Consider the following 24,775-nt stretch of genomic DNA (forward strand, 5'->3'; position numbering starts at 1 on the left):
CTGAGGTGTTGGACACGACGACAGTTTCTGTCCATTGGAGCGCTGTGATTGGTTGACCAAAATTCTAGGGCTTGGCGAAGGGTGAATTAGTATTTTTACTTCAACAGTTTAGTAGGGATTGACATTGTGTGTCTGTTTCCCAGGACATCGTCCTGGCAGAGCTGCTGCAGATCTGTAAGGAGCAGATTGTCCGGTACCATGAACACGAGTCCCTGCTGGACCACAAAGAGGAGGAGGAGCTCAGTGAGGCCGACCGCAAAGCTGCCTGGGCTGAGTACGAGGCAGAGGTAAAGAGGAACTCCTACACATTCTCTGACAAAACAGCTAAATATGTTTTCATAGACCGTGGTGAGCAGCCTCTAGTAATCTCACACTCTCCTGCTCTCGCCTATGAACACTAAGAAATTGTTTTGAATCAATTCAACATCCTTACTTGAATTCTAGTCTATCGAGAAGTAAAGTAGTATTGATATATGCATGGTGTGTAAAAACAGGTGTATGTTTATCTCTCCTCTACGAAGGGTGCATTCTTCTTGAATAAGGCAGCACTCAGCAGCACCAACGTTCCCAGCCCTTCCACCTCTCGTATGGCCAACAGTCTGTCATCCCTGTACAAGAAGACTAATGAGCAGCTGAAGGTATTAGCCATGTCTCCCCACCAGACCTGTGTGGAAATGAGTTGCTTTTCTCTTAAGTTTATGTTTGAGATTATCTCTCAATAGATAGATGCCTCTCACATCAACATTTGAATGCGTCTCTCTCCTGAATGACAGAACATGATTAACGCCAGCCGTGACAAGGTCAGCGAGGCCATCAAGTCCCTGCATTCCTTAAAAAACCTCTCCATGGATGACTATGTGTTGCGCTTGGTTAGTCCCTCGTATTATATTACGTTAATATGATAATTATGTCTCCCTGAAGTAATATGTGGGAAAAAAATGTAATGTGCATTACGATGACATGTGACTTGTTTTTACAGTGGCACGATAACCCAAGTCTAGATGAGAAGCAGGTGAAAGTCCTGGCCCAGACCTGGAAAACCAGCAATGACAAGGAGCGGGAGCGAAGACAAGCCTTATATCATGACCTTCTCTCAAAACAACAATCAGTAAGCTTCAATTGTCAACAACAACATTGTTCTAATTTTCTTTCTGCTTTTGATATTCCTTTGTAACTACTTAACCCTGCATCTTTCCCTTACTCTCCTCGACAGCTTACAATGTGCATCCAGACCATTTTGACCAGTAGAAAAACTGAAGTGACACAGACTGCCACTGTCACCAATCAGACACCAGCCTTGACAGACTCCGTTAAGAAACCCATGCTGTGAGGCAGGAGAGACGTCTCTAGCCTCAGTCCCGTTCCACTAGAGGACACTCTAGTCTAACCGCAGTAACTATAGAGGGTACTTAATCCCCCCAAAGGGGTGATAGATGAAACATTTCCATTAAGGATTTCCTTTATTTTACATTGAAAATGAATGTATGTGGCGGCAGGTAGCCTAGTGGTTAAAGCATTGGTCCAATAACTGAAAGGTTGCTGGTTCAAATCCCCGTCATTAATGGCTGATCCCTAGCTGTGAAGCCACTTTCCGAGGGTGTCTTATGAGGAGTAGGATATGCAAAAAATTCACTATGTACATGTGTGAAATAGGACAAATGTAAGTACCCACCCTATTATTATTAAACTCTTACCCTACGAAGTCCAGAGCCTGCTGGATTTCTGTTCTACCTAATAATTAATTGAATGCTCCTGGTGCGCCAGGTTCTAAATCAGTCCCTGATTAGAGGAAACAATAAAACAAGCAGTGGAACTGGCTTTGAGGTCCAGAGTTGAGTTTGAGGATTCTATAGCAAAGATATTATGTTAAAGGGGCAGTGCAGTGAAACATTTGATTTTCCAGTTTTTATGTGTTTCCACACTGGGGTTGGAATAACACTCTGAAATTGTGAAAATTATGATAATGCCCTTTTAGTTTAAGAGCTTTTTGAAATAAAATGCCTGGAATTTCAGTCTACTCAGGTGGGATTGAGTTTTTGGTCCATATCATGACATCACAATCTGATCTGATTATTCTGCCAATAACCAATCGTCTTTGCATATGTATCCTCCTACTTTAGAAGGGTAAGCGGGGTAGGGTCCAGAGTGTAGACGATCCTATCTGTCAATAAGGGCTGTGTATGTAAATATATTTTATATTTGTATCAACACACCCACATGATCAGACTGAACATTTCAATGGCAAAATGAGGCTCAGGGAAATAAATTATACAAAATATATTTTGAAGTTATTTTCATGATGAATTTAAATCAATTTAAAGACTGTATGGGGGCTTTAAATACATATTCTGCCTTGGAAAAGGTTTTCCTATGTGATTAATGGTGTAATTGTCTTTCTCTGATCCTATAATAAAAATCTGTTCATTCGTTTTGTCAAACGTTGTGTGGTTTTTGTTATGGTGAATTTTTTTGCCTTGGTTATTACTTTATTTTATGGTTACAGTCAGAAATTAAGGTTTAATCAAACAGAAGAAAACCACAAATACATGTGCCAAAATGGAGCAATTTGGCAGTTTACAATAACTAAAACTGAATTGCAGTGCATCTTACATAAGAACATTAAAAGAGAAACTCAATAAAAAGTACCCCATCTAGTGTCTGTTTAAAACCCTAAATAAGGATGATTTTGTTTTTTAGCATTCAGTACATCTGATCTCCAGTAGTTGCTCGTCCTGCATTTTCCTTACTCCTGGTTGCTTATCCCTTGTAGGTGGCAGCCAGCTGGAGAATTAGTTTGAACCCTGCAGCTTGAGAGAACATTTCAGACAAAGCTCCTCATCTGTAGGGTTTGGCAGGCCACCGAGTATGTTGAATAGTCAGAACCTAGGATGAACTTGAGGGCCCTCTGGACTCAAAGGTCTGGCAGCACACACACACTTGCATGCACCAACTTATTAATGGACTGATGAATTGTTTTTCTTCTCGCTTTGCTCTTTCTATATGTTTATCTCTAAGCTACCCAGGAAAGGGCTAAAAATAGCCCATATTAAAATGTTGCCTTAGAAATAAGGTTCATAAAATCATTAACTTGCTAACATCAGATTACATTCATATATTAGCCATTTCTGAGACTCACTTATATAATTCCTTTGATACAGCAGTAGCAATACGAAGATACATAACATCTTTTTTTGGCCAGGAAGGCCTGATTCACGCAGTCTCCTTTGAACAGTTGATGTTGATGTGTCTGTTACTTAAACTCTAAAGCATTTATTTGGGCTTCTGAGGTGCAGTTACCTCTAATGAACTTATCCTCTGCAGCAGGGGTAACTGGGTCTTCCTTTCCTTTGACGGTCCTCATGAGAGCCAGGTTCATCATAGCGCTTGCTGGTTTTTAAGACTGCACTTGGAGAAACTTTAAAAGTTTTTCTGGATTGACTGACCTTCATGTCTTAAAGTAATGATGGACTGTTGTTTCGCTTTGCTTATTTGAGCTGTTTTTGCCATAATATGGACTTGGTCTTTTAGCAAATAAGACTATCTTCTGTATACCACCCCTACCTTGTCACAACACAAATGCATTAAGAAGGAAAGAAAATCCACAAATTAACAAGGCACACATGTTAATTGAAATGCATTCCAGGTGACAACCTCATGAAGCTGGTTGAGAAAATGCCAAGAGTGTGCAAAGCTGTCATCAAGCAAAGGGTGACTAATTTTAAGAATTTAAAATCTAAAATATATTTAGATTTGTTTAACACTCTTTTGGTTACTACATGATTCCCTGTGTTATTTAATAGTTTTGAAGTCTTCACTATTATTCTACAATGTAGAAAATAGTATAAATAAAGATAAACCCTTGAATGAATAGGTGTGTCCAAACTTTTGACTGGTACTGTAGACGAGTCCCAAGACCCTTGTGGGGGTTGTGGCAAAAACGGAGAACACCATCGTGTTCATGAGTCTTATCTTTCCATAGAGAGGTCACAAACCGCTTAGACGATACAGACGGGATGTCTTATGGTATGATAAACACCACTCTAGCTCTGTCACCTTTCACCGCAGATGCAGAAGTGCGACATCAGCGGATGTGGTGGTTTGAGACGCGTCCAATGCTTAAACATCTCTAGCTTAAACTGACATATTTATGGGGCTATTTTATTATGCTAATTCTATTTTTACGGGGGGCATTGACTCTGGAAATTCCAAATTGTTTGCATAGTCAACTTACACACAGCACTGACACACACACTTAACCCACCAGACATGCCCCCAGGGGTCTTTTCAGAGTCCCCAGGTCCAGAACAAATTCCAAGAAACGTACAGTATTTTACAGAGCCATGAGTGCATGGAACTCCCATCTCATACAGCGCGAGTGAACAGCAAACCTGGTTTCAAAAAACAAAGTAACACCTCACGGCACCACGCCTCTCCCCCATGAGACCTACTTGTTGTATGTACTGACATGTATGTGTAACTGATAGATGCACACACACTACATGTTTTTAAATGTATGTAAAGTATTTTGTCTGTAGTGTATTTTTCATTATATTTTGGACCCCAGTCAGAATAGCTGTTGCCATTGGCGTCATCTAATGGGGATCCAAATCAATCAAATCACTGGGTAAAAACTGGTTGAATCAACCCACTGTGCATACACTGGTTAAATCAATGTTTCCACATCCTTTCAGCAAAATTACGTTGAAGCAACGTGGAATAGACATGGAATTGACGTATGCGCCCAGTAGGAACGTCACTTGAACCCAAACAATCAATGTGATGACGTTAAATCAACCTGGGAAACGAATTGGATTTGCTAAAAGTCATCAGTTTAAATGACCTGGTGATTTTGTTGTTGTTGAATTCACATTGTTACCCTACCACTGGTTGGCTATGGAATGAGCGATGGATAAATGGTATATTATATTTATATTTATTATATTTATATTATATATTATATTTGTTGCGTAGCAGGAATAAATCAGTCATGTCAGAAGACTGGCGCACTTAAGCTTTAGAGTATTTTCTTGTCCCTCACGCACCTTGGATAAATGAGTCCCCAGGACATTTTAGCCAAAAACCTGGTTGCCTCTGCCAGGAGGATGAAACTTGGCCGAAAATAGATCTTCCAGCAAGACAATAACCCCAAGCACACATCAAAATCCACAAAGAAATGGTGAATTGACCACAAAATCAACATTTTGCAATGGCCTCAGTTTCCGGACATGAACCCCATTGAAAACCTGTGGTTTGAATAGAAGAGGGCAGTCCATAAGCACAGACAAAGGATATCAAGGATCTGGAAAGATTCTGTATGGAGGAATGGTCTAAGATCCCTCCCAATGTGTTCTCCAACCTCATAAAACCTTTTAGAAAAAGGCTCTGTGTCATTTTCCTCGCAGGGGGAGGGTGCTTGAGTAGGGGATCAAATCATTTAGAACAACTTTTTTAAAATGTTTTTATTTGTATTACTTGTTAAACTAAATCTCTTTCTCTGAGCAATTGTATAAGTACTTTTATTTGTTGTTACATACAATATACAGTTGAAGTCGGAAGTTCACGTACACTTAGGTTGGAGTCAATAAAACTTGTTTTTCAACCCCTCCACAAATTTCTTGTTAACAAACTATAGTTTTGGCAAGTCGGTTAGGACATCTACTTTGTGCATGACACAAGTAATGTTTCCAACAAATGTTTACAGACAGATTATTTCACTTATAATTCACTGTATCACAATTCCAGTGGGTCAGAAGTTTACATACACTAAGTTGACTGTGCCTTTAAACAGCTTGGAACATTCCAGAAAATGATGTCATGGCTTTAGAAGCTTCTGATAGGCTAATTGACATCATTTGAGTCAATTTGGAGGTGTACCTGTGGATGTATTTCAAGACATACCTTCAAACTCAGTGACTCTTTGCTTGACATCATGGGAAAATCAAAAGAAATCAGCCAAGACCTCAGAAAAAAAACTGTAGACCTCCACAAGTCTGGTTCATCCTTGGGAGCAATTTCCAAACGCCTGAAGGTGCCAAGTTCATCTGTACAAACAATAGTATGCAAGTATAAACACTATGGGACCACGCAGCTGTCACACCGCTCAGGAAGGAGATGCGTTCTGTCTCCTAGAGATGAACATATTTTGGTGTAAATCAATCCCAGAACAACAGCAAATGACCTTGTGAAGATGCTGGAGGAAAGGGGTACAAAATAATCTATATCCACAGTAAAATGTGTCCTATATCGACATAACCTGAAAGGCCGCTCAGCAAGGAAGAAGCCACTGCTCCAAAACCACCATAAAAAAGCCAGACTATGGTTTGCTACTGCACATGGGGACAAAGCACATACTTCCAAGGTTGTTGCAAAATGGCTTAAGGACAACAAAGTCTCGGTATTGGAGCGGCTATCAAAAAGCCCTGACCTCAATCCTATAGAAAACTTGTGAGCAGAACTGAAAAAGTGTGTGCGAGCAAGGAGGCCTACAAACCTGACTCAGTTACACCAGCTCCGTCAAGAGGAATGGGCCAAAATTCACCCAACTTATTGTGGGAAGCTTGTGGAAGGCTACACGAAACGTTTGACCCAAGTTAAACAATTTAAAGGCAATGCTACCAAATACTAATTGAGTGTATGTAAACTTCTGATCCACTGGGAATGTGATGAAAGAAATAAAAGCGTAAATAAATCATTCTCTCTGCTATTATCCTGACATTTCACATTCTTAAAATAAAGTGGTGATACTAACTGACCTAAAACAGGGAATTTTTACTGGAATTGTGAAAAACTGAGTTTAAATGTATTTGGCTAAGGTGTATGTAAACTTCCAACTTCAACTGTATCTCAATATTTGTATTATTTATTTTATACAGTCTATTTTGTTTTATTTTTTGCACCTTACATGGATTAAATTATGTATATTATTTTTGCATCTCGGCCTCTTTGGGCTATTCCTTTTCATTATCCCTTTTTATTATTCCTTTTCATTATCCCTTTTTATTATCCCTTTTTATTATTCCTTTTCATTATCCCTTTTTATTATTCCTTTTCATTATCCCTTTTTATTATCCCTTTTATTATTCCTTTTCATTGTCCCTTTTTATTATCCCTTTTTATTATTCCTTTTTATTATTCCTTTTCATTATCCTTTTTATTATTCCTTTTTATTATCCCTTTTCCTTATTCCTTTTCATTATCCCTTTTTATTATTCCTTTTTATTATTCCTTTTCATTATCCTTTTTATTATTCCTTTTTATTATCCCTTTTCCTTATTCCTTTTCATTATCCCTTTTTATTATTCCTTTTCATTATTCCTTTTCATTATCCCTTTTTATTATTCCTTTTCCTGGTTTGACTGCAAGTACCTTTTGAACTCTATTTTTCTCCTACACACCGCCCACCTTTTCTTTTTAGCCTGAGCGCAAACCATCAGACTGGCTTTCTACCAGTGGTGTAAAGTACTTAAGTAAAAATACTAGTACTACTTAAGTAGTTTTTAGGGTACAGTATCTGTACTCTACTTTACTATTTATATTTTTGGCAACTTTTACTTTTACTTCACTACATTCTTAAAGACTATAATGTACTTTTTACTCCATACATTTTCCCTGACACCCAAAAGTATTCGTTACATTTTAAATGCTTAGCAGGGCTGGAAAAGGTCTAATTTACACACTTATCAAGAGAGCATCCCTGGTCATCCCTACTGACTCTGATATGGCGGACTCACTAAACACATGCTTGGTTTATAAATGACGTCTGAGTGTTGGAGCGTGCTCCTGGCTATCTGTAAATTTTAAAAAACGAGAAAATGTGGCTGTCTGCTTTGCTTAATATAAGGAGGAGAGGAAGAGGAAGGAAGTCACGCCCTGCGTGAACACTGAAGGCATTGTAGAGGTAAAGTGATTGCACTCATTTCTCTTTGGCTTCCTCTAAACAGACACACATCTCTCAGTGGACACGGCCATCAGAAGACTGATTCAACAGGGTTCACTGGACTGATGACAAGGATGCAACAGTATTGGACCACGGAGAGAGGTACTGTCAACTTTCTCATGTTTATTTTTGTTCTACTAGAAATTGAACATGGTAGCCACGGGACCAAAACAGTGGAGAAGTTGAGCCTCACACTTAGTTGTTGTGGAAATTGACCTACTATGCTGTTTACTTTCTGCATCAACATTATATCGATGAGTCTACCTGTAATAAAATGTGAAAAATCCTTCCTGTAAATTGGCTCTGGCTATTTTTGTTAGATTTTTACATGGATTGAAAATGTCCCATTGGTAAACCTATTTTTCTATCACTCATACTGTTGGTCAGTTTTGTAAAGTAACCAGAACATATGATAGTAAAGTGATTATTTATGCCCTCTATTTATGCCTCTCTAGTGGTTGTAAAAATGTATACAGGCAGCATCGGAAGAGGAAAGGACCGTAATTTAATGCCTCAACATAATGTAGTGTTAGTTTCACTTTTCAGTCTCTCTATGCTGTCTTTTAACCTTCCAGCACACGCAGTACATTTTCCATACCTTTGTCTCCCTCCCTTTATTCAAAGGTCTAACTGGAGGCACAGACAATATGAGTCTGGAGTCAGGGATGAGTAATCTGACATGTGATTGTCCCATCGACAGCTTCAAGCACAGTGTGTTTCCTGCTACGTACCTGCTCATCTTCTTCCTGGGCCTAATAGCCAACAGTGCCTCCCTCTGGGTCTTTCTGAGCATGTACAGGAGGAGGAGGAGTATCACCACAGTCAACCTGTACATGGTGAACCTGCTGATGTCTGACCTCATGCTGGTGTGCTCTCTGCCCCTTTTTTATTAGAGAATAATGGATTAACCTTTTCAATGCTAGTTAAGGAAACTATAGTTATCACGTTTCACATTGAATTTATTAACTACAAATGGAAAGACGTGTTTTTATTTTAATTCTGTTGCTGCTCTGCACACACATGCTTGTTAGCTAGCTGGTCCAACATTAAGCTAACTCTAGGAAGTTCAAAGACATTCATTTATTTCATAGAAGCCGCTCCTCTGTAGGTATAGTTCTGTGAGCCTAATAATATAATGCATGTCATAACAACAAGATGCCCAAAGCTTCAAGCCAAGCCTCCTCTACCCTCTCTCTGCATCTCGCACCCTACACTCGTCTGTAATTCATGTTAATAGCTTGCCCGCTCCACAGCAAGCTGCTCTATCTGCACTGATTGGTGAAGTAATTTAATGTTGAGCTAAATGTCTTTTTTTATTATTATTGATTTCAGAGATTTAAAAAGGAAGAGTTAGCAACGATATAAACCGTTACTTTTTGGGGGGTTCAACCCGGTTCAGAACTTTATTTTGCTGGTCAGAACAGTGGAACAGAATTTAAAAAAATATATTTTCACAACGAAATGATTGGAAAACAACAGGGTCACAACCCATGAACGCCAGTGACACATCTTAAGGCCTCACATGAAATTATCAAATTAATCATCAAATTGCTAACATTTGAAGAGAAAGTGCAGACTCTCCACGTGGTTTTCAAAACAGCCCCATCAACCTGGACTAACATAGTAAATGTAAATCCGTTGACACTCCAATTAGTCTGGTATGTTCGTTTCGTCAGTGGTGGAAAAAGTACTCAATTGTAATGCTTGAGTAGTCATGCTTTTAAAGATACCTTAATAGAAAATATATCCTGCATAGTGGTACGTTCCGTTGAGTTTTGGCAAATGAGAAGAAAAGAAGCGACTCTTTAGCTTCAGTTAACCATCCTAAAATCTCATTAGAAATTAGGTGTACACAAGCACCATTGTGAGAAGTGATAATCTTCTATTTGTAATAATAATCATAATATGTGATGAGTATGTGTCACGTTCTGACCATAGTTATTTTGTGTTTTCCTTGTTTTAGTGTTGGTCAGGACGTGAGCTGGGTGGGCATTCTATGTTGTGTGTCTAGTTTGTCTCTTTCTATGTTTGGCCTGATATGGTTCTCAATCAGAGGCAGGTGTTAGTCATTGTCTCTGATTGGGAACCATATTTAGGTAGCCTGTTTTGTGTTGTGGTTTGTGGGTGGTTGTTCCCTGTCTTTGTGTTTTCTGCACCAGATAGGGCTGTTTCCGGTTTGCCACGGTTTGTAGTTTGTTCATGTTAAGTGTCTCTTATTAAAGAACCATGAACTTCAACCACGCTGCGTTTTGGTCATCCTCTCCTTCCCAGGAAGAAAGCCGTTACAGTATGACTATTAGGCGTAGGCAACAGACCTTGATGAGATGTCATTTAAAGCGATTGGAGCGCCCTTCGTGGTGCTGAAAGGACAGCTCCAGGATTGTGCAATGATGTTAGAGAAGTTCAATGGAACTGTAGGCTGTCCCAGTAGTCATAGGCTTGCATCTGTTTGCATTTGTTTCATTGGATAATTATATGGAGAGTTTAACAAATTTCTGTCTTTAATACTGAACAAAATATAAACGCAATAATTAAAGTGTTGGTCCCATGTTTCATGAGCTGAAATAAAAGATCCCAGAAATGTTCCATTAGCACAAAAAGCGAATTACTCCTAAAATGTGTTTACATCCCTGTTAGTGAGCACATATCCTTTGCCAAGATAATCCATCCACCTGACAGGTGTGGCATATCAAGAAGCTAATTAAACAGCATGTTCATTACACAGGCGCACCTATGGCACTGTGCTGGGGACAATAAAAGGACACTCCAAAATGTGTAGTTATGCCATCTCTCTTTTGAAGAACACATCAAGACCGTTTCAAGGACAGCTTTTTTCCATCTACGTAACATTGCAAAAAATTAATCCCTGCTTTTGTCACTTCTAGGTTAGACTACTGCAATGCTCTACTTTCCAGCTACCCAGATAAAGCCCTAAATAAACTTCAGTTAGTGCTTAGGACAGCAAACACTAGCTTTTTCAAACAGAAATTTGCATCCTGTAGCACAAACTCCAAAAAGTTCTGGGACACTAAACTCCATGGAGAATAAGAGCACCTCCTACCAGCTGCCCACTGCACCAAGACTAGGAAACACTGTCACCACCGATAAATCTACTTAATAATTAATTGAGAATTTCAATAAGCATTTTTCTACGGCTGGCCATGCTTTCCACCTGGCTACCCCTACTCCGCTCAACAGCCCTGCACTCCCTCAGCAACTTGCCCATTTCTCCTTTACCCAAATCCAGATAGCCGATGATCTGAAAGAGCTGGAAAATCTGGACCCCTTAAAATCAGCTGGGCTAGACAATCTGGACCCTCTCTTTCTAAAATGATCTGCCGCAATTGTTGCAAGCCCTATTACTAGCCTGTTCAACCTCTCATATCGTCTGAGATCCCTAAAGATTGGAAAGCTCATCCCCCTCTTCGGTCATCCCCCTCTTCAATGGGGGAGACACTCTAGACCCAAACTGTTACAGACCTATATCTATCCTGCCCTGGCCTTTCTAAAATCTTCGAAAGCTAAGTTAACAAACAGATCACCGACCATTTCGAATCCCACCGTACCTTCTCCGCTATGCAATCTGGTTTCCGAGCTGGTCATGGGTGCACCTCAGCCACGCTCAAGGTCCTAAATGATATCATAACCGACATCGATAAAATACAATACTGTGCAGTCGTCTTCATCGACTTGGCCAAAGCTTTCGACTCTGTCAATCATAACATTCTTATCGACAGACTCAACAGCCTTGGTTTCTCAAATGACTGCCTTGCCTGGTTCACCAACTACTTCTCAGAAAGAGTTCAGTGTGTCAAATCGGAGGGCCTGTTGTCTGAACCTCTGGCAGTCTCTATGAGGGTGCCACAGGGTTCAATTCTCTGGCTAACTCTTTTCTCTATATACATCAATGATGCCGCTCTTGTTGCTGGTGATTCTCTGATCCACCTCTACGCAGACGACACCATTCTGAATACTTCTGCCCCTTATTTGGACACTGTGTTAACAAACCTCCAAATGAGCTTCAATGTCATACAACACTCCTACCGTGGCTTCCAACTGCTTTTAAATGCTAGTGAAACTAAATGCATGCTCATCCACCGATTGCTGCCCGCACCCGCCCGACCGACTAGCATCACTACTCTGGACGGTTCTGACTTAGAATATGTGGACAACTACAAATACTTAGGTGTCTGGTTTGACTGTAAATTCTCCTTCCAGACTCACATTAAGCATCTCCAATCCTAAATTAAATCTAGAATTGGCTTCCTATTTGACAACAAAGCCTCCTTCACTCACGCTGCCGAACATTCTGTTGTAAAACTGACTATCCTACCGATCCTTGACTTCGGCGATGTAATTTACAAAATACCCTCCAACACTCTACTCAGCAAACTGGATGTAGTCTATCACAGTGCCATCCGTATTGTCACCAAAGCCTCATCTACTACCCACCACTGCAACCTGTATGCTCTTGTTGGCTGGCCCTCGCTACATATTCCACTGGCTCCAAGTCATCTATATGTCTTTGCTAGGTAAAGCCCCACCTTATCTCATCTCACTGGTCACCATAGCAACACCCACCCGTAACACTTTAAGCATCAACTGCCAGAGCAGCTTACCGATCACAGTCCCTGTACACAGCCAATCTGTAAATAGCACACCCAACTACCTCATCCCCATATTGTTATTTATCTTCTTGCTCTTTTGCACCCCAGTATCTCTACTTGTATCTCATTTACATCTGAAAGGCACTTCAAATCAAATCAAATCAAATGTATTTATATAGCCCTTCTTACATCAGCTGATATCTCAAAGTGCTGTACAGAAACCCAGCCTAAAACCCCAAACAGCAAGCAATGCAGGTGTAGAGACACGTGGCTAGGAAAAACTCCCTAGAAAGGCCAAACCTAGGAAGAAGCCTAGAGAGGAACCAGGCTATGAGGGGTGGCTAGTCCTCTTCTGGCTGTGCCAGGTGGAGATTATAACAGAACATGGCCAAGATGTTCAAATGTTCATAAATGAAAAGCATGGTCAAATAATAATAATCACAGTAGTTGTCGAGGGTGCAACAGGTCAGCACCTCAGGAGTAAATGTCAGGTTGCTTTTCATAGCCGATCATTGAAAACAGCAGGTCTGGGACAGGTAGCATGTTCTGTGAACAGGTCATGGTTCCATAGCCGCTGGCAGAACAGTTGAAACTGGAGCAGCAGCACGGCCAGGTGGACTGGGGACAGCAAGGAGTAATCATGCCAGGTAGTCCTGAGGCATGGTCCTAGGGCTCAGGTCTCCCGAGAGAGAGAAAGAAGAGAGAGAAAGAAAGAAAGAAAGAAAGAAAGAGAGAATTAGAGAGAGCATACTTAAATTCACACAGGAGAAATACTCCAGATATAACAGACTGACCCTAGCCCTCAGACACATAAACTACTGCAGCATAAATACTGGAGGCTGAGACAGGAGGGGTCAGGAGACACTGTGGACCCATCCGATGATACCCCCGGACAGGGCCAAACAGGCAGGATATAACCCCACCCACTTTGCCAAAGCACAGCCCCACACCACTAGAGGAATATCTTCAACCACCAACTTTCCATCCTAAGACAAGGCCGAGTATAGCCACATCATCATCTGCACATCTATCACCTCAGTGTTAATGCTAAATTGTAATTATTTCGCCTCTATGGCCTATTTATTGCCTTACCTCCCTAATCTTCTACATTTGCACACACTATAAATAGATTTTTCTATCGTGTTATTGACTGTACGTTTGTTTATGTGTAACTCTATGTTGTTGTTTTTGTCGCACAGCTTTGCTTTATCTTTTATCTTGGCCAGGTCGCAGTTGTAAATGAGAACTTGTTCTCAACTGGCCTACCTGGTGAAATAAAGGTGAAAAAAATAAAATAATAATAATTATTGACCTGTAATTTCTGTCACTTGTGTGGTATTAAAAAAGATTCTGCTAATATGTAAAATTACGTGTAATAGCTAGAAAAAAATTTACAGGCAATTTTTTCTCAGACTTGCAAAAACAATGATAGATTATTGCAGTGCTTTTACTGTAATAGAGATGTTTCCACCCCTACTGTACTCCTGTCCACACAACCCACAATCTTCTGGCCCGCAGCCCTGTGCGCTTTTCAAATCAAATCAAATCAAATGGATTTATATAGCCCTTCGTACATCAGCTGATATCTCAAAGTGCTGTACAGAAACCCAGCCTAAAACCCCAAACAGCAAGCAATGCAGGTGTAGAAGCACGGTGGCTAGGAAAAACTCCCTAGAAAGGCCAAAACCTAGGAAGAAACTTAGAGAGGAACCAGGCTATGTGGGGTGGCCAGTCCTCTTCTGGCTGTGCCGGGTGGAGATTATAACAGAACATGGCCAAGATGTTCAAATGTTCATAAATGACCAGCATGGTCGTATAATAATAAGGCAGAACAGTTGAAACTGGAGCAGCAGCACGGTCAAGGTGGACTGGGGACAGCAAGGAGTCATCATGTCAGGTAGTCCTGGGGCATGGTCCTAGGGCTCAGGTCCTCCGAGAGAGAGAAAGAAAGAGAGAATTAGAGAGAGCATATGTGGGGTGGCCAGTCCTCTTCTGGCTGTGCCGGGTGGAGATTATAACAGAACATGGCCAAGATGTTCAAATGTTCATAAATGACCAGCATGGTCGTATAATAATAAGGCAGAACAGTTGAAACTGGAGCAGCAGCACGGCCAGGTGGACTGGGGACAGCAAGGAGTCATCATGTCAGGTAGTCCTGGGGCATGGTCCTAGGGCTCAGGTCCTCTGAGAGAGAGAGAGAGAAAGAGAGAATTAGAGAACGCACACTTAGATTCACACAGGACACCGAATAGGACAGGAGAGGTACTCCAGATATAACAAACTGATCCTAGCCCCCCGACACATTAACTACTGCAGCATAAATACTGGAGGCTGAGACAGGAGGGTTCAGGAGACACTGTGGCCCCATCCGAGGACACCCCCAGACAGGGCCAAACAGGAAGGATATAACCCCACCCACTTTGCCAAAGCACAGCCCCCACACCACTAGAGGGATATCTTCAACCACCAACTTTTAAAATGAATGCATTCCCATTTCATTCTTACAGGGCAAAAAAACAGTTTCTAAAACTGCAGAACTAAGGCTTTCGTCTGTCCAATAAGTGAGGGTAAATGGTAGACATGCTCTCTGCCATCCACTTTATGTTTTAGTTATTATTTTGGGTATGGGGTCACTTGTTTTTTCTTTCAAGCATACAGTTAGGTAAAATATATTTTTGCTCAAGGGAATGTCATCCATTTTCATTTCAGAGAGCCATGTAACCCATATTATAAATCAAATTTACTTCCTTAGCATGCTGATGATTTCAAGTTGTATTGGATTTATTTTTCATCTGTTGACATTCAATTGTTTAGTATATTTAGTACATTTAGTATTTTCTGTTTTCTCTGTGAGAAGCAAGTTCATTAAAGTTTTAAGTGATATGGTTTATGTAGATACAATGTTGTTAACACACACACAAAACCTGATCTAATTTGCATATTCATACTGAGTTTGCAGCAAACAGTAGAATGTTCTCCACTAGTTTCCCAGAATTGTTTGCCAGAAGTTCACAAGTCGCTGCAAATCTGCCGCAACAGTTGGCAACAAAACTAATTTGCATGTGATAATATGAACTCGCAGCAAATTGGCCAAAGGTTTGACACAACTGTTTGCCAGTCTCTGCTCAAGGCCTACTTTAGTTCAAGGACAGCGTGCCTGCCTGGTGATCCAGATACACTCACTTTGGAGGACTGACTCATTTAAAAAAAAAAATACAAATTTAATTTAACCTTTATTTAACCAGGTAGGCTAGTTGAGAACAAGTTCTCATTTACAACTGCGATCTGGCCAAGATAAAGCATAGCAGTGGGAACAGACAACAACACATTCTAGTTAAGTGCTTGTATCACAGTATTAAACACACACAAACACAATAACAACTAAGACACTCGTGAATTATTAACATGTTTATTAATTCACTCTTCACTTCCCTGACATGGGCTGCAGGTATTACAGGGTTATAATAAGATGCGTGCGTGTTGCAATGAAATAATTCCTACTGGCCAAAAGTGCCCCAACCGCTAACTGCATATTTTCTTGTTGAACATACTACTACAGTTTAGCTCGTTGAGGATTTACATTTACAAAGCCGTGTCGTTACCATGGGGCTCAGCATCACTTCCACTGAAGGGCCTCGGAGCTGATGTTGAGCACCAGCGACACCGTCACAGCTTTTACATATTGACGGTAGCTCCACCCAATCAGACTTGCTTGTATCTTATTTTCGACCAATACATTCAGTTGACATTGTGTAGGGGGCGGTACTTATGCGTTCTCGGTTATTGAACCGCTACATTCAACAGTGGCGGCGGCTTCCAATCTTGTCAGGTATCGAAGAGAGGTGTACTCGTTCATACCAGAGACGCGATTTGACCTCATTGGATATATTTTACTTTACGAATTATAATGCACTCCAAGGTGTAGGAATTGGGTTCCGTTTTCGAGCACATCACCACAGGTATGTCTCTAACCTTAGCAGAGTACTGTAAGCTAACGTTAACACGTTACTTAGCTAGCTACAATATATAGAAGCTAGCTAGCTAACAAGCATTTACCAACACAGAATAGCCAACGTGCCAGTTGTAGTGGAATTATACTATCATACGGTATGATAGTTAGCACTGCAGAAAACATCATTTTGTTTGCTAGCCATATCGCTAGCTAGTGTGTAGTTAACCAGATGTTGTTGGCTAGCTAAGTTCTGGCCGGCTAAACTAGCTAACGTTAATGCAAAGAGACACTCTTATCTTCATCTGTGGTTTCAGTACCTGAAGCGCACTGATTATTGCTCAAGTTAGTTACTCAGTACTTACTAGTCCGACATTTAGTTTTGTCGACATTGATGGCTGTGGTGTGCATGTGCAAGATGTTGTGATTGATGGACTGTCTCTTTCTTGTAACTTAGGTCTGTGGACATTGCGACCAAAGCAGAGAGATGGAGGCGGGCTCAGTGGTGCAGGAGGACATTACATTCCGAGGAGTGGAGTTTGCTGTGAAGATAGAACTAAAAGAAGGATTGCTAATAGTTGAGATCTCTGATGCAATGACAGCTGACCAGTGGAGGGGAGGGTTTGACCCAGCATGTAAGTGAAGCATTGTGAAATTACATAGTTAATTTACATGGATATTATAGACATTACTATTTATTATTATAATGTTTTCATTGTGTCCCAGACATCGAAGACCTATCCCGCAAAACAGGCAACTTCAAGCAGTTTCCCATCTTCTGCAGCATGTTGGAATCTGCTGTTAGTAAGGTTAGTCTGCGAGACAGTAAAGGAAGCTAAAACATGTTTAAAAGTGTTCTGATTACAGGTCGACCGATTAATCGGAATGGCCAATTAATTAGGGCCGATTTCAAGTTTTAATAACAATCGGAAATCAATATTTTTGGGCGCCGATTTCCGATTATTGTTTAAATATTTATAATGTTTTGATTTTTTTTATACCTTTTATTTAACTAGGCAAGTCAGTTAAGAACACATTCTTATTTTCAATGACTGCCTAGGAACTGTGGGTTAACTGCCTTGTTCAGGGGCAGAACGACAGATTTTCGCCTTGTCAGCTCAGGGGTTTCAATCTTGCAACCGCACAGTTAACTAGTCCAACACTCTAACCATTGCACTCCACGAGTAGCCTGCCTGTTACGCAAATGCAGTAGAAGCCAAGGTAAATTGCTAGCTGGCATTAAACTTATCGTATAAAAAACAATCAATCATAATCACTAGTTATAACTACTAATCCAGTTTAGCAGGCAATATTAACCAGGTGAAATTGTGTCATTTATCAGGGTATATGCAACAGTTTGGGCTGCCTGGCTCATTGCGAACTAATTTGCCAGAATTTTACGTAATTATGACATACATTGAAGGTTGTGCAATGTAATAAGAATATTTAGACTTAGGGATGCCACCCGTTAGATAAAATACCGAACGGTTCCGTATTTCACTGAAATAATAAACGTTTTGTTTTCGAAATGATAGTTTCCGGATTCGATCATATTAATGACCAAAGGCTCGTATTTCTGTGTGTTATTATGTTATAATTAAGTCTGATTTGATAGAGCAGTCTGACTGAGCAGCAGCAGGCCTGTAATCATTCATTCAAACAGTACTTTCATGCGTTTTGCCAGCAGCTCTTTGCAAGCACAGCGCTGTTTATGACTTCAAGCCTATCAGCCTAATGGCTGGTGTAACCAATGTGAAATGGCTAGCTAGTTAGCTGGGTATGCGCTAATACCGTTTCAAACGTCACTCGCTTTTAGATTTGGAGTAGTTATTCCCCTTGCACTGCGATGGGTAACGATGGGGGACGGAAGCTATACTCTTACACTGGCAATACTTTAGTGCCTATAAGAACATCCAATAGTCAGAGGTATATGTAATACAAATGGTATAGAGAGAAATAGTCCTATAAATACTATATTAACTACAACCTAAAATCTCTTACCTTGGAATATTGAAGTCTCATGTTAAAAGGAACCACCACCTTTCATATGTTCTCATGTTCTGAGCAAGGAACTTAAATGTTAGCTTTTTTACATGGCACATATTTTACATGGCACACATTTTTACATGGCACATATTACTTTCTTCTCCAACACTTTGTTTTTGCATTATTTAAACCAAATTGAACATGTTTCATTATTTATTTGAGGCTGAATAGATGTTATTGATGTTTTATGTTAAGTTAAAATAAGTGTTAATTCAGTATTGTTGTAATTGTCATTATTACAAATAAAATATATACATATAAAAAAATCGGCAGATTAATCGGTATCGGCTTTTTTGGTCCTCCAATAATCGGTATCAGCGTTGAAAAATCATAATCGGCCGACCTCTAGTTCTGATTAGGGTGAGTATAATTTGTGGAGCGTTCCAACAGGAATCGGTTCCAAAAACTTTGTAAAGTACAAGGTTGCCAACAAAATTCACCTAGCTAACTAGCTGCTAAATAGGCATCAACTCACCACGTAGCTTAATCTTGATGTTTGTCCATCGGCTACCAGAGTGAGGACAGACATTTTTTGGGATAAACGTTGGGAGTGAAGAAAGTTATTAAATAGCCCACACCCTACCCGGTATCTTATTCTGCCCCTATACAACTTTGTATGCATGTTGTTTGGGAGCCTTGTTATTTATAATGTTTTTGCAACGGGTTCCTGTTGGATCGTTCCACAAATTATAACCACCCTTCTGATTATGGTGCATGCTTTTTCTTCAGACTAGTGAGTCTGTTACCCTTGACCTCTTGACCTATGCTGACCTGGAGCTCTTGCGGAACCGGAAGGCTGGAGTCGTTGGTCGTCCCCGAACCCAACAGCAATCTCCTAACCTCAGTGCCAAAAGATACCTAATTCTTATCTACACTGTGGAATTTGACAGGTTTGTCTCTCTTTTAGTGATATCACTACCATAAGCTTGACTCAAACTCTGCTTGAAATGTACAACTGTGAAATTGCCATTTTAACCTTTCCCTATAGAATCCACTACCCCCTGCCCCTGCCCTACCATGGCAAGCCTGATCCTGCCGCCCTGCAGAAGGAGATCAGAGCCCTGAAGACTGAGCTAAACGCTCTGGCCAACCATGTAGGTCACAAACCAGCAGAGCCAGAGATACGCCGGCTACGGGCAGAGTAAGTTATGACTTGTTACACTGTATTAATCAGGACAGTCTGTTGTTTTCTTCAGGTCAGAGGTTAAGGGCCCTGACTGTTCTCTGTTGTTAGACTCACATTGGTGAGAGAGGAGAAGGAGGCCCTGGCCAAGGCTTTGGAGCGTCTGCAGTTAGTGGGGTCTGCTTCCACCCCTGGAGGAGGGGCTCGGGGGCTGAGAGAGGTGGTCAGGAGTTTAGAGGACCAGCTCCTCAGAGAGAGGGCCAAGAGTCAGCACTCAGCCAGCAAGAGGGGCCAGGAGCAGCGCCTCCAACTGGAGCAGGTTGGTCCTTGTTTGCATCATATTTCAAATAAGCATGTACTCTGTAACTTTTATAACTTTGAATAATTTAGAATGCCTGGCCTTCAGTTGATGCAAATAATGTAGTAACATAGATTCCTGCATATCAAAAAAATGTATTGTGTGCATGTCAACACTTGGTGTAGTCATTTTTGCGCCATTATAAGTAGGATTGCTTGGAGCTGATTCCATTGTTCAGCTGGTAGGCTAATTCTGACGTTTCCTGTCTCTCTTAGTTGGAGGAGCTAAGGGCATCAGAGCGAGCTCTACGGATTCGCGTTAAGAGTTTGACCAATGAACTGGCGTTGCTAAGACGAGGGTTAGTCACTCTAAGCATGTATGTCTTTCCTTTTTCTTTCTCTCTTTTACTTTCACTCACTCCCACCTACTCACTCACTCCTTACGATACTCTCCCTGTGGCTAAGGTTGTATACTATGTGTGTCTGTTTTTAGTAGGGTGACCAGTGGGGTGACCCCTGCCCTCTCTGGGTGCAGTGCCTCGCGGGGTGATGGGGAGATCAGGCGTTCACTATCTCGGGAACGTAGTTTGGGACGTGTTGTAGTTCGGGCTCGCTCAGGGTCCAGAGAGAGGACAGAAGAGAGGGGTCGGAGGTCAGAAGGCCAGAGGGCAGACTCCTCAGGGCCCCGCTCGTATGTCTCCAGACCCTCACCTTCTCCCGCAGGTATCTTGTTTTTTCTGTCTCCTATAGGAGTTTGGAGTTGACTGGTAATTCAGCTTCAGGATACAATACAATTAAAGTTGACACCACCAAGTCTGAGTAAAGCTATCAGGGCTTGATTAACTGCTTGATCTGCTATCTTCAAGGAAAAATCCACTCAAAATCTTTTTGTAACAAAATATAGTTTGAGTGGATTTTCCCTTTAAGTATGAGCTCCCAGCCAATCCTGTCGTTCCTGTTTTCAGGTTCGCGGACACCACGCTTTGACCCCACTGCATATATCCAGGACAGACAGCGCCGACTGAGAGAGGCGGAACTCAAAAAGTCAGTCTCATCTCCCTCTATCCATTTCACTGTCATAACTGTATCTGCAGTGCAAGCTTCTGCCAATTATAACAGTGTATTTTGCATGTGAGACACTGGTATAGTGATTTTCATGTTTTGAAATGCTCAAGGATTTCAAATGACAACCCATTTTATCTTGTGCTAATAGGAAAACCAATACTGAGTGAAACGTTCCCTGTAATCATGACTTAACTTGGCCTCCTGTGTTCTCTCTCTCCGTCAGCCAGAGAAAGGTCAGAAGAGAAATGTTAGCGTCACCTGTTCTGGAGAGGGGCCTAGAGAGGGGGCGGTCTCGGTCCAGGGAGGCTTATCCCCAGCTGACCAGGGCAGGCAGTGGGAGCAGAGGGAGGAGCTTATCAATTGAGAGTAGGAGAAGCAGACAGTCCTCTGATAATTCATTGGTGGAGTTGGATGAGTTGACAATCAGGTAATTTATGCTTTACCATGCTATATCACATGGTATTACAGTCCAAACTGGGTTTGTTTAAGTAAGTGAGAGATATTCTATTGCTTTACTGCATGTCTCAGACAGTTCCTCATTTTGTTCTGTGTTTCAGAGGAAGGAAGCAGACCTACAATGGTCCAACCATGGTGAGTGTGGTGTGTTATTTTTTACAGCTTGTGATAGACCTTGATTTAACATATTTGTGTTGAGTGACAGTTATTTATTTTTGTAGCCCAGAGGAAGACATTTGACCAGGAAGCCCCATTGTAGCACTCCCACACACAGGGTACGATCAGACAAAGGTAACCGATCAATGAATACTCTTCAATCTAAAGTTTAATCAGTCAGTTAGCTCGAAAAATGAATGTACTTTTAATATGAGCCCTGGTGACACATTCTGTGTGAGAACCTTGCTGAAACCAATGATTTACAATTGTCTGTGCATTGCTTGTCCTTTACCCAGAAGGCTCCATAGATGGGGCTGACCTGTCAGAGATCGATGCCCGGCTGCAGGCCCTACAGGACTACATGAGGGACCTGGACACGGGACACTAAACCCTAGGCAGGAAAAATGTGTTCAAAGACTTTCCTGTGCTGCAAACTTAGACCAAGGTCTACTACTAATCGACATTACTAGTCGAACACTGTGACTAAACAAGATCACTGCACTACACTGTGATATTTTAGCACACATTATCAGCTGATAGGCTTATGCAAGTGCAAACACAGATGGATGCACACACTGCTTATTTTGTCACCCTCTGGGAGACGGTGCCTGATCTGTGGATAAAGATACCACTCTGAAGGCTGTTAAGCCACTGTTAGTGTATTGAACTAAAACTGAGGAGTAACTGGTTTTATACTACGGTTTTATAACTTATGCATTGTGTCTGTTGATGTGACCGTAATACCCCATTTCCCCCACCCTTTTTTAATGAGTGATTGATGAATGTGATTTGAGATGTTTTAGTCTGTAAATATAACTTTATTTGAAACATTTTGGGGGGGGTGGTTGCTTTTGGTGAGAAGTATTATTTTTTTTTAAATCTTTTTTTTTTTTATATAAATGAAATTTAGTTTCTCATTTAATTTTATTGAAGAAATGTCATCCCATGCTCTATTATCATTACTTCCTGTCTAGCTGTGTTTGCTGAGTGTCTGTTCAAGTGTTTTGGCCCATTGGATCAGAGATGGATTTTCACCAAGTGCTGCATGAGGATTTATTGCTTTGTTTTTGTGCCATTACCTTTCTAATAGGTATTTAGCCAAAATTTTTATTTTTTTCTACTTTTACTAGACATATCTTCTATATTAAATAATCACTGCAGCAGCTTTGTCACTCAGTAATGTGGTGTGAGTGAGTGCACTGTGTCCTCCCCCTCTGCAGTAGAGTTAGTTGGTTGGGTGGGCTGAAGGTTCTTCCCTAGGGCTTTACTTAAAGGGCTGCAGCTCCACTACAGCTAACCGAGTCACATTAATTAATAGCTAACCTACCCGGCCTGGACCCTTCCTCTCCGGGGTGAGCAACTGGGCCGCATGAACAGCTGCTTCCATCTGCACTACTGTAGGAGGATGAGAATAGTGGAGGGAGCTGAGAGGCTTTTTGTGCTGTTTTTAGATTTGACCTCAGCTGCTAATAAAATGTCATAAAAAACACCATCTATCAGAATTAAAGCCAGGCAGTTTTGGGATCGGTTGGTATTTTGTTACATTAATATTAGTATTTCCAAAATGTAAAAAACTTAATGTATATTTTCTTTAGATGATAATACTACTGTCAACAGTTTTATGAATTATAACCACTTTAAAATGGACATGCATCAATACTTTCAAAGCTCACTATGTTGAATTACACATAATTTCAAAGTCAATTTCATAGAGAATTTACAAACTGGACCACATTTAGTAACTTATTTAGAATAAATTAGGATGTGTTTACATAAGCTTTTGCTGTTTGGAAGTCATAATTCAGTGTACTTGTCTTTAACTGCCATTTCCCAAAAGTCAGACTTCCCACACGCTAATTTTTCTCAGCTTCAGAAGCATTTGCTTTTACCAAATTTATATGGGGGGGAAACGTGTATCCAAAATCTGTGCTGGATAAATCTGGTCCTGGAGTGTCTTAACAAAATGAAACAAAGAGTTAGGCTGACTTCATCCAGTGTCCAGAACAATGCAGTTGGGTACAAATATGCACACATTTAATGAGATTGCCTCATTTGCGTATTTTAATAAACATTTTCTGAAATATTATTATACAGAAAAGTATTATACTTGTCTACATTCAATTGGGACACGTTTGTGATATGATTGAGAAAAAAAATTCCTATCAGTGTTTCGTGCCTGGCCTTAAAAGGATCAAATCACAATTTGACACATTCAATCTCTTTCAATGGGTCATAGTGATGAAGGCAAAATTGTGTGGTTGTGTAGCACTTGCTAAATACTTTATATTGTAACCTAAGATATGCTAACCCATAGTTGATCTGTGTCGTTTCGATCTCTGATCTGTGTCGAGCAAATTAAGCATAGTGGGCAGAACAAGCATGGAGGTGGGCAAAGCCAAGCACGAGTTAGCGAGATCCTATTGGCGCGTTGTAGCATTATGATCATATTTCCGTTTTAAAAACTTTGGAAAAGCGTCATGTATATAAAACTTAGCTGTGTTCGTAACAGATTTTAGTTTTGGGAACAGAACATTTGAGATCCGATGTTTCATCGATGACAAAATTAGCAGAATCTCGGCCCAGTTTCGTCCTCAACTACCCGCGACTGGACTTCCTCTCACTACCATATTTGGTGGTAAGAAAACGTTCTAAACGGATGTTTCAGTTTATAGCCCCTGTCTCTGGGTTTCCCTTTATGTCTGTGCTAAAATTGCTTCTTCAATAGAAATCCCCGGTCACACTTGTCATGGCGAGGTGGGTTCGTTTAGCGCATGCGCAAAACATGTATTGCGGTCTTCATCTCGCGCCGAACTGCGCATGCGTAAACCAGAGGCACGTTCGATATATCTAGTTTTTTTTGACGAAAACCCCGAAATCGTTTTTAATTTAACAGATTAATGAGAGAAATGAAACATTCTTCCTTAGTTGTTAATTTTCTCGAAATCTTAAGGCACAACCTAGATTCGAGCAAATGTCTTAGTAGTTGAACATATTACTACTCCAACCTCATGAAAGTGACAAATTGACACGTTAATTTTCGTAAAAAACAACTATCGAAGGCCTTTGATTTGACGGCGTGCACACGCGCAGTTCGGCGCAAGACGATCGTTATACCCCATGAGTTTAGCTAGCCAACGTTG

At 40.8% G+C, this 24,775-nt stretch overlaps 2 protein-coding genes across 5 annotated transcripts in view; both read left to right on the top strand.

Moving 5' to 3' along the window:
* Positions 1–2,436, top strand: part of LOC112250222 (transcriptional regulator ATRX-like) — a 44,910-nt gene extending 42,474 nt beyond the window's left edge. For both annotated transcript variants that reach the window (XM_024420178.2, XM_024420179.2), the window contains 5 exons: positions 144–287; positions 522–638; positions 774–869; positions 980–1,108; positions 1,214–2,436. In XM_024420178.2, the coding sequence (XP_024275946.1) occupies positions 144–287; positions 522–638; positions 774–869; positions 980–1,108; positions 1,214–1,330 (603 nt within the window). In that variant the 3' untranslated portion in view covers positions 1,331–2,436. The remainder of the gene's footprint in view (positions 1–143; positions 288–521; positions 639–773; positions 870–979; positions 1,109–1,213) is intronic.
* A 13,874-nt stretch (positions 2,437–16,310) lies between these two features.
* LOC112250221 (centrosomal protein CCDC61-like) lies at positions 16,311–22,928 on the top strand. Of its 3 annotated transcripts, none has more exons than XM_024420176.2 (13): positions 16,311–16,502; positions 16,950–17,127; positions 17,219–17,301; positions 19,268–19,428; positions 19,527–19,679; positions 19,773–19,980; positions 20,235–20,335; positions 20,452–20,681; positions 20,924–21,002; positions 21,247–21,450; positions 21,581–21,614; positions 21,701–21,770; positions 21,935–22,928. In XM_024420176.2, the coding sequence occupies exons 2-13, from the start codon at positions 16,980–16,982 to the stop codon at positions 22,021–22,023; spliced, it is 1,560 nt and encodes a 519-aa protein (XP_024275944.1). In that variant the 5' UTR covers positions 16,311–16,502; positions 16,950–16,979; the 3' UTR covers positions 22,024–22,928. The 3 variants fall into 3 exon arrangements, with proteins under 3 accessions (XP_024275944.1, XP_024275943.1, XP_024275945.1); XM_024420175.2 differs by having other exon boundaries at positions 16,312–16,502; positions 21,932–22,928; XM_024420177.2 differs by having other exon boundaries at positions 16,312–16,502; positions 20,235–20,317; positions 21,932–22,928.
* The last annotated feature ends 1,847 nt before the right edge of the window (positions 22,929–24,775 follow it).

The sequence above is a fragment of the Oncorhynchus tshawytscha genome, linkage group LG30 (genome assembly GCF_018296145.1).
Source record: "Oncorhynchus tshawytscha isolate Ot180627B linkage group LG30, Otsh_v2.0, whole genome shotgun sequence".
NCBI lineage: Eukaryota > Metazoa > Chordata > Actinopteri > Salmoniformes > Salmonidae > Oncorhynchus > Oncorhynchus tshawytscha.

Excerpts from the sequence above, each read along its gene's own strand:
- LOC112250221 (XM_024420175.2), top strand. The coding sequence starts at position 16,980 with ATGGAGGCGGGCTCAGTGGTGCAGGAGGACATTACATTCCGAGGAGTG. Across the intron at positions 19,981-20,234 it reads AGCGCCTCCAACTGGAGCAG|TTGGAGGAGCTAAGGGCATC; the intron begins GTTGGTCCTTGT and ends TGTCTCTCTTAG. Across the intron at positions 21,003-21,246 it reads AGAGAGGCGGAACTCAAAAA|CCAGAGAAAGGTCAGAAGAG; the intron begins GTCAGTCTCATC and ends TCTCTCCGTCAG.